The following is a 14994-nucleotide window of genomic DNA, read 5'->3' as shown; positions in this document are numbered from 1 at the left end:
TGTGATTAATTATTAATTGAATTCAACCCATTGAATGTGATCTATTGAAATATATAAATGCTTTTCAATTATTTCAATCAATAAAGATTCAAGGTTTTTATTAAAGGGTATTTTGCATGTTCATAGTTTCATTTAATATATTTGATTAAATTAATGTTAATTTTTTTTTTTGTTATTTTTATTTACCAAGGATGAAACTCCATTGAAAGAGCTTTTGGACAGTTAATATTATTAAGTTTGAATATTTGACATTCATATTTTCTTTGATTTTTTCCAAATCATTTATAAAAAAAATAGGTTCTTGAGACATGTGCAATTGCCACAAAGACAAAGTTGTTTAAAATCAAAGTTAGAAAAGTGCATTCAAAATAAGAAATCGGAGAATTCATATCATTAAATGGTTACAGTTATAATGTAGTAGTGATGTCACGTGCCATTTAAGGAATTGGATTCATTAATGACTGGTTGTGGTTGGAAACTAAATTTGACTGTGGAATGGTCACAAGACACAACACATTGGAATGGAGCGAGGCGGCATGTGATAAGGCACTGGGCTCACGTTCTGAAAGATCTGAGTTTGAATGTTCAAATCCCACCCTGGCCAACTTGATTTCTGTTTTCCTGGCAAATGTGGGGTTGATACCTAAAATAGGCCCAGGGATGGATCTAGCTTTGACTCTTAGGAGGGGTGAATGACGGGTGGGTTTAGAGAAAGTATGTATTGTTTATAATTTTCGAGCATTACGAAAATTTTAATTGCATGAAGTAAATGGCTAGGTACGTGGAGGGGGAACCGGTGGAGGAGGAGAGTATGTCAGCGGCGACGCCACTCCAACAGATGCGCTAGCGGTCAAATGAGAAGACGAAAAAAAGGGGGGAAGGGGTTGTTAGGTACGTAGCATAGCATGCTGAAGGCTAGTTTTTGATGGCGGGAAGAGGAGATAGCAGGGGAGAGGTATAAATGACGCAGCAGTGATGCTACAGAATTCTCGTAACGCTGCTTGTGTTTGTCAACTTCTCATTTTTCGTAATAGTTAACGATTGACGCTTACATATTTATGTATTTTATTTAAATCATCCACAATTTATTTATTCATGTGGAAAAGAGTTATTGATTTTTTGTGAATACTGTTATTTGAAATGTCAAAAGGACTTATAGATTGATGAGATAGACTTCATAATTGTAATTTATGTTTGATTAGAGTGTTTTTTGTTCTTTCATTGTATTCAGCTGGAGATAATGATTTAACATCATGCCTGAAAATAATAAAAAGGCAGAAGCAGATAATACTCAAAAAAGTGCCAGTGAACGGATGTGAGAGTACAGTGTACAGAAAAAGGCATTTTTTTTTTCATTTGAGGTCATACTCGCATCCTAACTATTCTCGGTTATTATCTCCTGTTCAATAAAAATGTACTAATAATTTTCTGCATCTATACCTAATAAGCAAAAAGTTTCACTTCTGTCGCGCGTGGATTCCACGCACACAATTTTTTTCATTGTTTACCACAATCGCTGGAGACTTTATTGCCAGTGAGATGTTAGGCTCAACTTCAGAAATGACAATTTGAAGATGGAGAAGGGCGAGGCAGTGTGCTTACAGTATCTACTGTTGTCGCTGCGAGCAGTTACGGTTTCTGAAAGTCATCACAAGAAAGTGATGAAACTGAAGGACTGGCCACAAAAGTAACAAAAAAAAGTTCAGACATAAAAAGTTTCGGTGCTGGATGTCACAAAACTTTAATTTCCGGTGACTGTTTGCCAACTTGCATTTTGGCTTTTGACACCTGACACCATTGTTTTTATACTCACACATTTATTATGAATATTTTAACTGTCCACTTAAATAATGTGGAAATGTCTGTCTAACATAGAAATCAGCATGTTCCTACTAATAGTGTGTCTATTTCATATTAGGTTTAGTTTTGGTTGTATTTACAAAATGATCTGGTGATGTTTTAAGATAATTTTAAACCATGCCATCTTGTCTTAGACAGTACATTTCAAAGGAGGAAAACTATTCAAAGACCTACCGTAGAATTTTAAGGAAATAAAAAAATTTTTCAACACTCAAAACAAGGTGTTTTTAACTTTAAAAACTCTTACTACTCTACAGCAGAATATCTCAATAGACCAACTTAACTTTTCACTTACTACTTTGTTAATAAAATCTACTTTTTTTTTTCCTCAAACGATTTAAATGTTTACAAGATTAAGTAATAATCAACATATCTTAGTCTTAACAGACACTTCTCGGATATCTCGAGCAGTTTTCAAATTGTGTGGTTTGTCCTGAAGCCCGGGTGTTCGGAGCCTTTAAAGTGAGTGTTTTTTTGTTGCTCTGCTGATCCTGTGCATGTCCTGCAGGTTGTGAAGAGCGATGGAGTACTCGGTGAACACCCGGCCGCTGCTGCAGCAGAGTGAGTCGGAGAGCGACTTCGAAGAGCGCGATGGCCGCGAGAGCGGCGGGACTCTGGACGACCCGGTCGTCGTCACCAAGGACACGAGGCCGTTGTTCAAGGTGCAGGAGCCCAAAGATAGGTAACGTGGCTTTTCAAAACCTGCATTAACTGTAACCTTTGAATATATGTACTGTATAGAAGTCGCCAGCCCAGGTTAAAATTTCTAATACGGTTTTGAGGTAGTTGGTTAATTCACCGCCGCAATCGCCACCATCTCTAGGGCATCGACTTGTGGTGGTCCCTAGCGGACAAGTGCCGAACTCTTCAAACACCCCTTCCCCCTCCCGCTGAACGACCTTGAGCTGCAGTGAATGATAGGTGGGGGGTGCGGGGAATGACAGCGGGCGACAGTGCTGCGCTGTAACGTGTAAATAACAACTAAGACGATACAGGGCGTTACGGCAGCGCACTGCAGCGGTGAAGTTCCCAAGCTGCTTATCATACGCTCCTGAAAAACGTAGAGTAAATCCTATCCACTCGCGACTTCTATACAGTATATATATTCAAAGCTATAACTAGCCGTGTTTAACTAGGAGTTTTAAACACATTTTTTCTGCTTCAGTGCAGCATTGAAACAGTCTCTAAAAAAAAAGCATGGTGATGAGGTGATGGGATCAAGGTCTGCGAGAGGGTGTTGGGGGAAGGGGGGATAGGAAATGAAATTCCCCGGGACCACCAGGTGACCAAGTTGAATTTGGAGATTTTTTTTAAAGAGTAAGTTTATGTTGATGGTAGGACAAACATTACAAGTCTATTGCTAATAGTTAATGCAATATATGCATGTCTTGTATCTACATTCTTTAGAATTTTTTTTTTTTAAATTGTGGAGTTTTGAAAAGTTGTAATATCCATTTAGTAATGGGTGTGGGGAGCGAAAAAAATTTAATTGCCCTTGGGCTGTTATTTTCTCCTGACGGTCCTGGACATAGGTTGTCTAACTTGTAGGTAACTTAAGTTGTGTCCACAAGACGGCCAAAGAGTATCAGTGAGTTGATTTCAAGAAGAAATAAATTCAGAATCTTTTCCTTTCGTCCCTATGTTGTTTCTTTGTTTGGTCTTGTGTCACTTTGAGCGTTTGTAGTATTCTAGTGCTCATTCTTGACATATTGGTGACTGTAAACTATTAACACTATACTACATGTTGTAATGAGATTCACAAAACTTAGCAGGTTTCAACCCTTCTGCTTAAGATCCACAGTCCCTTGTAATACTAATAATTTGCATAACGTAAAATTAAATTTTCATGTCAGCACTTGTTGCAAACTGAGAAATAAATCAGGAGAAGTGCTGAGTTTCGTGAACTACTACTTGTATCATTTATAGTCTTGATTATCTTAAAGTTACCTTCACAGAAATTTCAACAAGCACTACATGTCTACATTGCCCTTTAAAACATTGTTTTATTCTAAAATATGTAAAATGTAACTACCAACACTTTCTTCCTGAGCACAACACTCATTGCAAATGAGAAATCCTCAGACATTATTGTGACAAACTTTCCTCAATGTGGGTGTTAGTGTTCTAGAAAAAAAAATTATAGTCATGGTAAGTACATGGCTTTATCGTTTGAATTTTATGTTTTAATATCCTCCTGGTTTCTTTTTAACCAATGTAACATTTAAATTATTGTTATTATTATTACAGGTATAATTTGGCTTACATCATATTCTACTTGCTTGGGATGACAACATTACTTCCGTGGTACTTCTTTGTTACAGCAGATGATGTGAGTACATAGTAGTTTTATTTAGTTAGGCATTTTTTGATTAATTTGAACTTGTACAATGTTTTTATCAAATTGCTGCACCAACTCATGTATCATTTCATGAATGTTATAGACATATATGATTGACATTTGTAAGTATAAACTATTTTGAATAGCAGTGTTATTCATCTAAATAATGTGACATAACTGCTGAAAGTTTTTAATGATTTTTTTCCTTCATGAGTAAACTTATATTAGGTGATCAGTAATATATTTTTAAACTACTACTTTTAATTTATTTTAGAAATTAAATGATATTTGATGCAGTGACACATGCATTTATAGTAGAATATTCATGGTTGTGTCAATCATATAGCTTGTAGCATGTTTTTACATGAGCATAATGCAAAAATATTTTGTTTATAATCCGGAGTACATTTTTTTAAACACTTAGTTGCATCAAATTTAATATCAAAGTGTCAGTGGTGGATACAAGAATTTTTTTTTTTGGGAAGTGACTTTAGAAAAATAAATAGAAAAAAAAATTTCAACACACGTAGGTACTGAAAAAATCTTACTTTACTATTGATACTTATAGACTGACATAAGGGCGTACAGTAGTAGCATAGGCGATGTGGCTTCTCACACAGTAACATACTGTGTGCACTGATATTTTGCAAATGTTTTCATAATTTCTTGGGAAGGGGGGATATATATCCCTCTTATTCCCCCTGCATCTGCCTCTGCAAACTGTTATCTAGAAAGAGATACTCTTATTGATAAAAATTGCACTGAAGATTAAGTTTTCTTTAATAACTCATTAAAAATATTGGCATAAACATTTTACTGTTTCTGTACTTTCTCCAATGAAACCTATATTAAATATTAATAATTAATAGCTTTTTTAACATTATGTGCGTTACTTATTGATACACCCATGTACGCTATTGGCACCACTTCTCGAAGAGCAAACACAGACGCCTCCAGAGACAGAGAGCAAGGAGGTGTACTAACTCACATTGGCCAACAACAGCCAGTGTGATGAGGCCATACGCAATTGGCCTGGCAAGTGTATTTAGGGCATTATTGTCCATCTGTCAGTTGATCCGCAGCACTGAAGATGCCTGCTGCCCTGCAGAGCGAAATGTCGGTTCACACCACCGCTGCAACGTGTCCTAACCTTGAAAGCCAAGACTGTTTAATGCAAAAAAAAAAAATATTATTGCATAGTAATTTTAGTCCAAGGTAGATAGCGTGGTTGTAAAACGGACTCTCGTTTAGGAGGACTGGGTTCGAATCCTGCAATCACTCCACGCAAATGCCATTAGTTTAGGGAGATTCTTCCCCCAGGTTTTTTACACTGTAATGCTGCATTTAGCCATCCCTGAAGACCTTCTTGGCAATATGCTAGTTAAAAAAAAAAAAAGGTATATTTGTTTTGTGGTTGTCACATGCATTAAAGTGAGACTTCATACTTCAGCAATCCACTTTCACAATAAAACAAAATCTTCAGTTATTGACCTGAACAATAAAATTAAACAATAAGTTTACTGCCTCACATGCCATGTTATTCTTTCTTTCGTCATCACTTTAATTTAAGGGGTATTTCTAAAAATTTAACTTGATACCTCCCTTGCCTTATTCTGCCATAAGTATTTTGAGCAGATATGCATTTATTGTAACCATTTATCATAGGTGCAAATAATCACGCAAGCGATGATAGTTATGAAGAAATGGAAAAATTTTTGTCAGAACAAAAAAAAAATGTGTTAAAATTTTAGAAATAGCCCTTAAATAAAAGTAAAAAATTTTAAAAATCAATATTTGTTTGAGACTGAGCCTTAAAGTACACCCTGAAGGTTCACAAACGTGGAGATGAAAATACCTGCAAGATTTTACGGTTGTCTGACACTATACTTAAATCGTTATTCTCAGTCTGCCATCAAGCGCCCCACTCCTGACTGTTGTAATTTTTGTTTTAGTTACGCTCTGATGAGTCATTGCTCCAACTTACCTAACCTGCAGAAAAATAAATTTTATTTCAACATTATGGTATTGTATCGTATTGTAATGGTGTGGTGTATTGTTTCGTAGTACTGGATGTACAAGCTGCGAAATCTCTCTGGGAACTACACTGTTGTCGGCGACGGAGGTCGCAGTGAACTGCAGGCCAGTTTCACGGCGTACTTGAGTGTTGCATCGACCATCCCCAACACGTTGTTCCTCATACTCAACTCACTGTTGAGCCACAAGTAAGTGTCCTGTCGCACTGCGCTCGTTTGCGGTGGTCTGTGCATTTTTTGTACTCTTTAAATTACATTGGTACCTTTCGTCCAACAGCGAAATTTCATAATGCCTGATAGATACAGTATTTCTCATGGGATAACAGTTTGTTGTCTACCAGTGTCAACCACATTTTAAAGGGACCACTTAGTCAAGGATGCACTTGTGTTAGTGAGGCGGGCTGATAAGTGTGGCGTTCGCTGGTTCTTCCAGTGTGGTATTACCTTTAAGCACAAGGCTTTCAACTGGTGTGCAGTCTTCTTCTCGTGCATAGGACAACTATGAAATTTGAGTGTTGACTATAACATTGATAGCGAAGAATTGAAGGTAGAAGGTGTAATGCAAGTTGATTGACTAGTTACAAAAATATGTTCTTGGCATTTCATGTTTCAAAATTATTCTGAAAACAAGCTTTTTAGGCATTTATATCTCCCTAAAAATATTAATAAAAATTTAGGGAAACAAAACTACTCATCCGCCTTACGCGTATTCTTAAATGCTTTTCAGAAACGAAAATCACTCGTATATCTTTCTTATATTTCGTAGTATCTTCTGAAGTTCTGCGCAACGTGTGTGTGTGCCCGGGTAGGTGAGTTCCTTTTTGAAATAATTTTTGTATATTTTTTTAGTTCAGTAATATAGATGATCAATCAGTTGGATCCTTAGTAGGCTTAGGGAAACTTCATTTTATCCCTTTGCGTTAGTTTCACTGCTTTTCTAACGTCAGGGGTCAGTGGTCAGTTCAGTCGCCTTCCCCCAAGGCGAACTGGGTTAAATTCCTGGCGAGGTGAAACCAGAATATTGCTTAAAAGGAAATGTGAATGTTGCCATGAGCCATTGGGTTTTCTTGAGATACTCCCGTTTTCTCTATCCATCCATTCCATCTATGCTACAGTCGTATCACTCTTAAGTGTTTTTAATGACAATAAGAAAATTAATAAATTCTTTTGTTTTTATTTCAAAATTGCTGAATGTTTAGGAAAACAATCTGGAATAATAGAAGTATTCATAAAGTTGTTCAAATATAACAACATAAGGTGAGTCCTCTTTGAATCAAATAGAAAAAAAAACTTAATCCAACATCATAATCTAATTTTTTTGAATATTTTTTTAACATTGATATTTTCAACCAACTTGTGAAGTGTTAAAAAAATTAACAAATAATGGGCACAGTATCCAATTGTGTGGTACAAGAATAAACTTATAAGACAAACCTTTCCTATTATGTACTATTTTTATATCTACGTCTTATTTTTGACAAATGTGACAAAATATGTATGCGAAAATTTTTTATGATTAATGTTTGACTGCATTAGCCAGTGAAATTAAAAGTTTAGTGCATAAATTAAGTAGCATTTTTTTTGTTGTAAAAATCAGTGATCCTGTTTTGTTTGTGTGTTTTTTTCTTACATACACATCTGTAACCAGCAATAAATTCATTGATTCATATAGTATAGGCCTAAAGAAATTTAATTTAAAAAACTGACCCAATAAGATGTGTTTTTGTGATAAATAGCAAGTTATGCTTATAATTAAAATTTTGTGCGACTAAGCCTTAATTATTTTACCTATTAACTCAAAAACATAAGTCATCATACGTGTCTTGTATTAGTGTAAAAAATTTTTTTATGATATGTTTCTTGAAATTGTAATGGTAAAAAACAGCTAATTGTATTTACCGTAAAAATAGATCTTTATGATGTGAGAAGACTTGATAATGAGAGTGGAAGCTTTGAATATATATACTGTATAGAAGTCGCGAGTGGATAGGATTTACTCTACGTTTTTCATAAGCGTATAATGAGCAGCTTGGGAACTTCACCGCTGCAGTGCGTTGCCGTAGCGCCCTGTATCGTCTTAGTTGTTATTTACCCGTTAGGGCGCAGCACTGTCGCCCGCTGTCATTCCCCGCACCCCTCATCCATCATTCACTGCAGCTCAACGTCGTTCAACAGGAGGGGGAAGGGGTGTTTGAAGAGTACGACACTTGTCCGCTAGGGACCACCACAAGTCGATGCCCTGGAGATGGTGGCGATTGCGGCGGTGAATTAACCAACTACCTCAAAACTGTATTAGAATTTTTAACCTGGGCTGGCGACTTCTATACAGTATATATATTCAAAGGTGGAAGTAGCAAAATCTTACTTGTCCACATGCAATGCAATAGTTTTTGGGTGGCATTAATGGACTTAAGGAGCCCGCCTGGTCAGGAATGTATCTGTGTCAGTGAGATGCTCGCTGGTGCTTCTAGCATGGTTTTCACCTCTCAACTGGTGAGCAGTCCTTCAGAACTATCCATCTGTCTCAGCATATTCTCAGATGCTTAAGTAAACTGACACCACTCCAATATTTTTGTTTTTTTTTCTTTTCAAATCATCTGGTTTCTACTGATGCACTGCACACCGTATGTCTACCCGGGCAGGCGGGGCTGTAGTGAGGAAATTGTGCGAGTGTACGGAAGCCACAAAGAAAAGGACCAGTCTCATTGTGCTTACTCTGATGTAATAATCTGTGACAGCTGTCTTGACAGCTGCGATGAATGCCACCTAGCAGGAAGATGTAGAGGAGGGTCAGTGCCTGCTGGTTTTCGGCTGGCAGTCTTGCAAACAAAAGAATGGGGGAGTTCAGTTTTTAACTGCCTTGCTTTTAAATCCTGCAAAATTGAAAAAAAAAGAGACGTCATCATGAAGTAAAGCATGACTCGCACAGAAGTTTTTAATTGCGGATATAAGTGTAGAAAGTAGGCTAAAGCTGGTAAATTTATTTTAGAAATAGTTTTTCTCCTCAACTCCTTTGTACTACTAAGCTCAGTTCACACTATAATGGCACTAGTAGTGATACCAAACAAATTAGACAGAGCTTCTTTGAAGACATATAAAAAAAATAATTTAAAAAACGTGGTTTGGAATGTTGATGAAACAATAGTTTAGCACCAAAATAGTTTTAGGTAAATTCTTTTATAAGGTTGTGTAATACTGCACCAAGTGAAAATTTAATGTTACCAAAATAATGCTTGTGTTCAGTGAGTATATAAGTGTTAATTCAATAATGATTTCTTTCTCTGCAAAGAATGTAATCTTGTATTGGTTTATCTAAAATAAGATAAAACTTCTGTTATTGTTAGTGGACATGGATGTAAGCTTAGAAACATATTTTTCTTATAGGATATCATTGCGTATTCGTATGGTTGGATCACTTAGCACTATCATCATTTTATTTGTTGTGACGACAGCCCTGGTCAAGATTGACACCGACTCATGTAAGTGCGATAGTTCCTCGTCGGAATGTCCAAATGATTTAACAGCAGCTGTCTGGTTTGTTTCTGCTTGCTTAGCATGTGCTCTGCTTTTTTTTTATTTATCCTCTCGCACTTAAATTTCAACTTTTTGTTCTATGTTTACAAGAGGTTTTTCTTGTAGTTAACACATCCACTATAATGGGCTCTCTATGTCAGTGTTCGTACCTCCAAAGTGCACAGTGGTGATAAGAACGCAAACTGGAATTTGGTTGTTCTATTGAAATGATATTAGCGAGTCCTCTTGTATCAAAGTAAACAACTTTTAGTGCATGTCTTACAAATATTGTTTTATTTTTTTTTATTTTAAAGAACATTTCAAGGAAGCTGTTTCACTTGTCATCCTGATCCATGGAAATGTCAAAGATGTTCGTTGTTTAATGTCAAAAGAAAGACACCCCATTTTCTCATTTTTCTGGTCTGCCTCCAGAGTTTTGAACAGTTACGAAGGTCTCATGATATGATGTTCGTCTGGAGAGTCAGGGCGGGCAACGCAGTCATCAGGTGCAGCAAAAACCGTTGAAGAAGTTTGTGTTTACGATTGTGAACAAACTGAGAATTGGATGTTGGCTTTATATATTCTGAACTACTGCTTTTTTTTTTAACATTGGCTCATGCCATTATTTTTTAACAAGGACTATTTCTGTGTATGTTCCACTATATGAGCATTGAAGTTTGTGTTTTGTGAACAATTTTGTTGCCAAAATGTATGCCACATGTCATCTACTATATTTGTAAAAGGTCATATTCATACATAATTGAAAAATATTGCTTGACCAATTATGTCACTGTCAATCACTGCTATTTATTTTTCTGTGTTCCTACAGTCCCATTTTTCATTTATTTGTTCATAAAAATCAGAAACTAACAAAAATTCTGATAATTCAAAGGTTGCTATAGAAGCGGAGCCTTTAAAGTGTTAAGTTTACATGGTTGGGATAATTTTTGAGCCCTGTTTTATAGCTGCTACACCTCTATAAGAGTGGCTTTCAGCTCATTCAGTGGCTTGACTACTGTAGCAAACAGTGGTTATTGTAACGGGATTTGTGTTTGGGGGGGGGGGGGGGGGGGCATTTAAGGAAGAAATATCCTCCTCGGAGTTTGGAAAAATTTTTGCAAAATATCAGAGAAGGCAAAATGTATTTTGGTTGATGCAAGGTAAGCTGTTACAACACCTGCACAATTTAAACTGTACGAAAAGTTACGTCACCTACAGTTACTTCTGTAGGCCCCTGTGTTAGTGCCATTAGTGATGTAAGTTTTTTTTGAATACACATGTTCAAATAAAAATAATTTTCAATTTTTTTTTTTTTTAAATTTACCACCTCTTTCTTGAAAAAGATTCTTTTATCCGTCACTGCTAGCAAAACCTATGTTTAAAACGGCTTTTAATAATGCACAGAACTACAGAACTATAAACGTCAATCCTGTCTGTTAATCTTCACTGATCATAATTTTCTGTACTTTTCTCGTTTCCTTGGGCCAAAACAAAGTTCCCTTTGAACTTTTTATTTTGCTACAACAGGAAACATTTGTTTGCCATGCTTGTAGACATTTTCTTAAATGCAGCATGAGGGCTGCTTAGGTATCTTTAAAAGATTGTTTCAGTTACCACAAAGCCTGAAGGGGCCTTACCTCCCGGTTCATCCTCTTTATACTATTAGGTATTTATTAAAGAATTAAATTTAGTTTTAATTGAATGTGACAGTTGAATTGCTGAGTTCAAATTCATACTTATTGTCTCTTTCATTAACTCGTGCCTTAAGCCGTTTCTACTATTGTTAGATCATAGGTTTTGAGGAGTGCAGTAGTTAGTGAGAACCTTTCAAGGGATTTGTATACGTCTTGCTTCAGCACTTCCAAAAGTCGTCCACTGACAAAAATCCTATATCTCCTGTTTCCCTTTGCACACTAGCTTGTTGGTTATTGGCTTACAGCGTGCATGAAAAACTTGTCTTTATGACTTACCAATGCATTTTACTTTTATTGGAACAGAAGTATATTTTTCAGGCAGATTGGACATTTGATTGGTGTTACTTGCATGTTAAGGAAATTTAACATTCTTAATGCAAATAATTTACATTATAATTTGTCAAAATTGAGACGGTTATTAAAATTTAAACATAGTTCATTTTATTTATTCTACATGTACATAGGTACACACTTTAGGATTTTTTTTAAAAGTTTTTTTACTATTTTGTTGATACAGGTTACTATTTACGTCTAGTAATTTTTTTTTTTTGAAACTTCATAGAGGAGCTTCTACTTTCTTTATAATTTAACCGTAACGTAGCAGGCATGTGTTTTAGAACCCGTACTTGCATGGGCATGGATTGGTGTGATTTTGGGGTTTACTGGAACATCTACAATTATTTTATTATTTGCATTTAAACAGTTTTGCGCATGTACATATGTAAGATCTCATAAACATAAAACATAATGTTATTATTATTTTTCACAAATGATTGTTTTCACTAATGCCATGCTGAAGGAACATCTTTGTAAACCTTAAATATTTTTCTTGCAGGGCAGCAGATTTTCTTCATCGTGACCCTAGTGATCGTCGTGTTGCTGAACAGTAAGTTAAAACTAGTGTCTACTTAAAAGTAGCTACAAACACTCACAAAACCATTAAAAACACTTCAATGAATTTAGAACACAAAATTACTCTCCTGTGAGTAGTTTAAAACTTGGTAAACCATTAAATGAAAACATACTATTTACTCCTTGCAAAGGTTTCTTACACCAAGTTTTTCATTTTCATTTCTTATCATCATCCATCATCATCATCATCATCAACTTCTTCCAGCCTACAGCCATGTCAGCAAAATAAAATGATTCCATTTTCCACTATATCTTCTCCTCTGTTCCATTCTTCTTAACTATCTGCTCTTCCCACTTACTCTGTTGTCTTCCTTGAAGTCTTCTTCCTTTGCACTTCAACTCCATCATTTTTCTAGGCAGCCTCTCTTTTCCCATTCTGAATATGCCCGAACCATCATTACTGTTAGTTATGGAAATTTCCTTTAAATTTGTTCTGATAGCTATCATCCATTTATTGTTGGGTCACAAATTATCTTACTAGGCTATTTACTAAACATTATTTTTGATATATTTTAGGCCAATAAAATTATTGTAATTATTAGAGACAAGATTATATGGTGAATTGCAATAGAACCAAAATAACACTGAAAAGCATGCCAAAACACGACATAACACTGAAATGCAAATAATATACCATAAAGCACAGAAATACAAGTTATATCATGGAATTAATTAGCATTGAACCAAAAATTAGTTTAAAAAAATAAAAAAAGGGAATCTTTTAATGTTTGATATTCCAGGAATGTTGTTATTTTTGGACAAAAAAAAGTACCAGAGTGCACATATCAGAAAAATTAATTTAATTTCTTTTATTGTGCATCTCTCATTGAGTCAGTTAGTAAAAATGTGTAGCATATAAATTTTACCCCTAAATTGGTGGACTAGGTATTATAAAACAGCTTCACGACACCTGGATCTCTGATCCGTGTACTGAATGGTTCTCTATTGAGATGCGGGCGCCAGCTAGCATGAAAACTCAAGGATTGAAAGGTTCCCCACCATGTGGCTTACTACAGGGGCCCAGGACAACAGCGACCCCTCGATTTGGCCGCTCAAGACGCCATTTGGAAGGGAAGGCATATGAATTGTTTGTTGTTCGGTTTAATAGACCGCAAAGCACAATAAATGGTGCTATCAGTGAGCTGACCCAAACCGGGTGCCGCCACCGCATCCCAGCGCACCTCTAACTAACGGAAATGTGTATAGTACACACGGCGTAGCGAAACTTCCAGGTTCGAGTCTCTGCTCGTACCGTTTGGTGGGAGTCCTGATCGATTACTTGGGGCTGGTCTTAGAGGTGGATAACCACGAAACTATATACATTAGTCCCGATGCTATAACTGTCAGACTAGCTTGGAATGCAAGGGACTATGGCGCGGCTTCCTATCATACCTCCGCAAATGCGTGGTCTCTCAGTTTGTGCCGAAGAGACTGCGTAACATCGGAAGAACCCTAAGTTCACTGGGTGTTTTGTATGCACATTCAACGTCGTTAAGGCACTGGCTGAGCGCAACTGTGCTAAACGATGAACCACTTACAACTCTGTAGTGGCAAAGCGGGGAACAACGCTCCGAGGTGTCCGTCGCGGAGGAGAGATGAGCCAAAACTGCCTCCAGACACCGGGGAGAGCATGAGATGCGTGGGAAACAGTACGTGGTCCGGGTCAACTCGCTGATGTAATCGCACACAGAAGAAAGAGAATATACAAATACTCTTCCAACCAGTCAGAAAATGATATACAGTAGAACCTCGTTAATCCGTGGCGCGCTAATTCGGGAATCGGATAATCGGGAACAATTTAAAAGTGCAGGAAAAAAAGTGAAGTAAAAATTGTCAGCGCTTAAAATTAACGTCACGCGGGCCGGCGGCCGGCAAACACTACAAGCCATCGCGTGGGCCGCCAAACTCTGCAACGCTGTTTTTACCGACCCTTTGTGTCGCCCCCCTTTCAGCTGTCACATTTGTCACTCTTTAAACTTGAGGGGGATGTCCTGACTTCTGCTTCCCGTTTCCCATTTGTTTGAATGTTGTTTCACGTGCTGCTAGTTTCTTTCCGCCCGCCAACGCATGGCAGGCGCCTGGCGAGTTATGTGTCTGGCTGGCATTCGGCTGGTCGAAGGGAAGGGGGGGGGGGGGAGGGGTGCCTACCCAAAATTTATGTGTGCAAGGTCAGCACGATCTTACCTTTCTCTCTTCGGCTGTTGTAAATGACCTAATGGCTAGGCAGTGCCGTATTTTTTTAAGCCGAGACACTAATTCGAAGACGGCCCTTACCGTGAACGGATTATCCTGGTTTATTATTTTTTTTTACAGGATTTCAATTATCGGGGCATTGGCGGGTCCCAATTAACACGAATAATGGGGAGTTTACTATTTTTTATCCATCTGCTTCCAAGGCGCAGTAAGCCTCGGGAGATGTTACATCACATGACTTTGGCCTTAACCCAGCTGCACGCCGGTGTCTGAGAAGCTTGACAAGACCTTCCGGGCTTTTAATCGCTAGTCCGTGAAATTCAGTAATCCGTGATTATCTCGGTCCCGACCATCACGAATTAACGAGGTTCTACTGTATATCTAAAAGCATACAGCAATAAAAACAATTATATGAACACCAAGGAACAGAATGACACTTTCGTTCGCCGCA

At 37.1% G+C, this 14994-nt stretch overlaps 1 protein-coding gene across 1 annotated transcript in view; it reads left to right on the top strand.

Annotated features, from left to right (window-relative positions):
• Window positions 1-14994, top strand: part of LOC134538404 (equilibrative nucleoside transporter 1) — a 58221-nt gene that overhangs the window by 16282 nt on the left and 26945 nt on the right. The window contains exons 2-6 of the mRNA XM_063379703.1: window positions 2369-2542; window positions 4108-4189; window positions 6263-6420; window positions 9616-9710; window positions 12274-12324. Coding sequence (XP_063235773.1) covers window positions 2382-2542; window positions 4108-4189; window positions 6263-6420; window positions 9616-9710; window positions 12274-12324 — 547 coding nt within the window. The 5' untranslated portion in view covers window positions 2369-2381. The remainder of the gene's footprint in view (window positions 1-2368; window positions 2543-4107; window positions 4190-6262; window positions 6421-9615; window positions 9711-12273; window positions 12325-14994) is intronic.

Source organism: Bacillus rossius, chromosome 13 (genome assembly GCF_032445375.1).
Source record: "Bacillus rossius redtenbacheri isolate Brsri chromosome 13, Brsri_v3, whole genome shotgun sequence".
In the NCBI taxonomy this organism is placed as follows: Eukaryota; Metazoa; Arthropoda; class Insecta; order Phasmatodea; family Bacillidae; genus Bacillus; species Bacillus rossius.
Note: the sequence above shows the minus strand (reverse complement) of the source record. Positions and strands in the feature narration are given on the sequence as shown.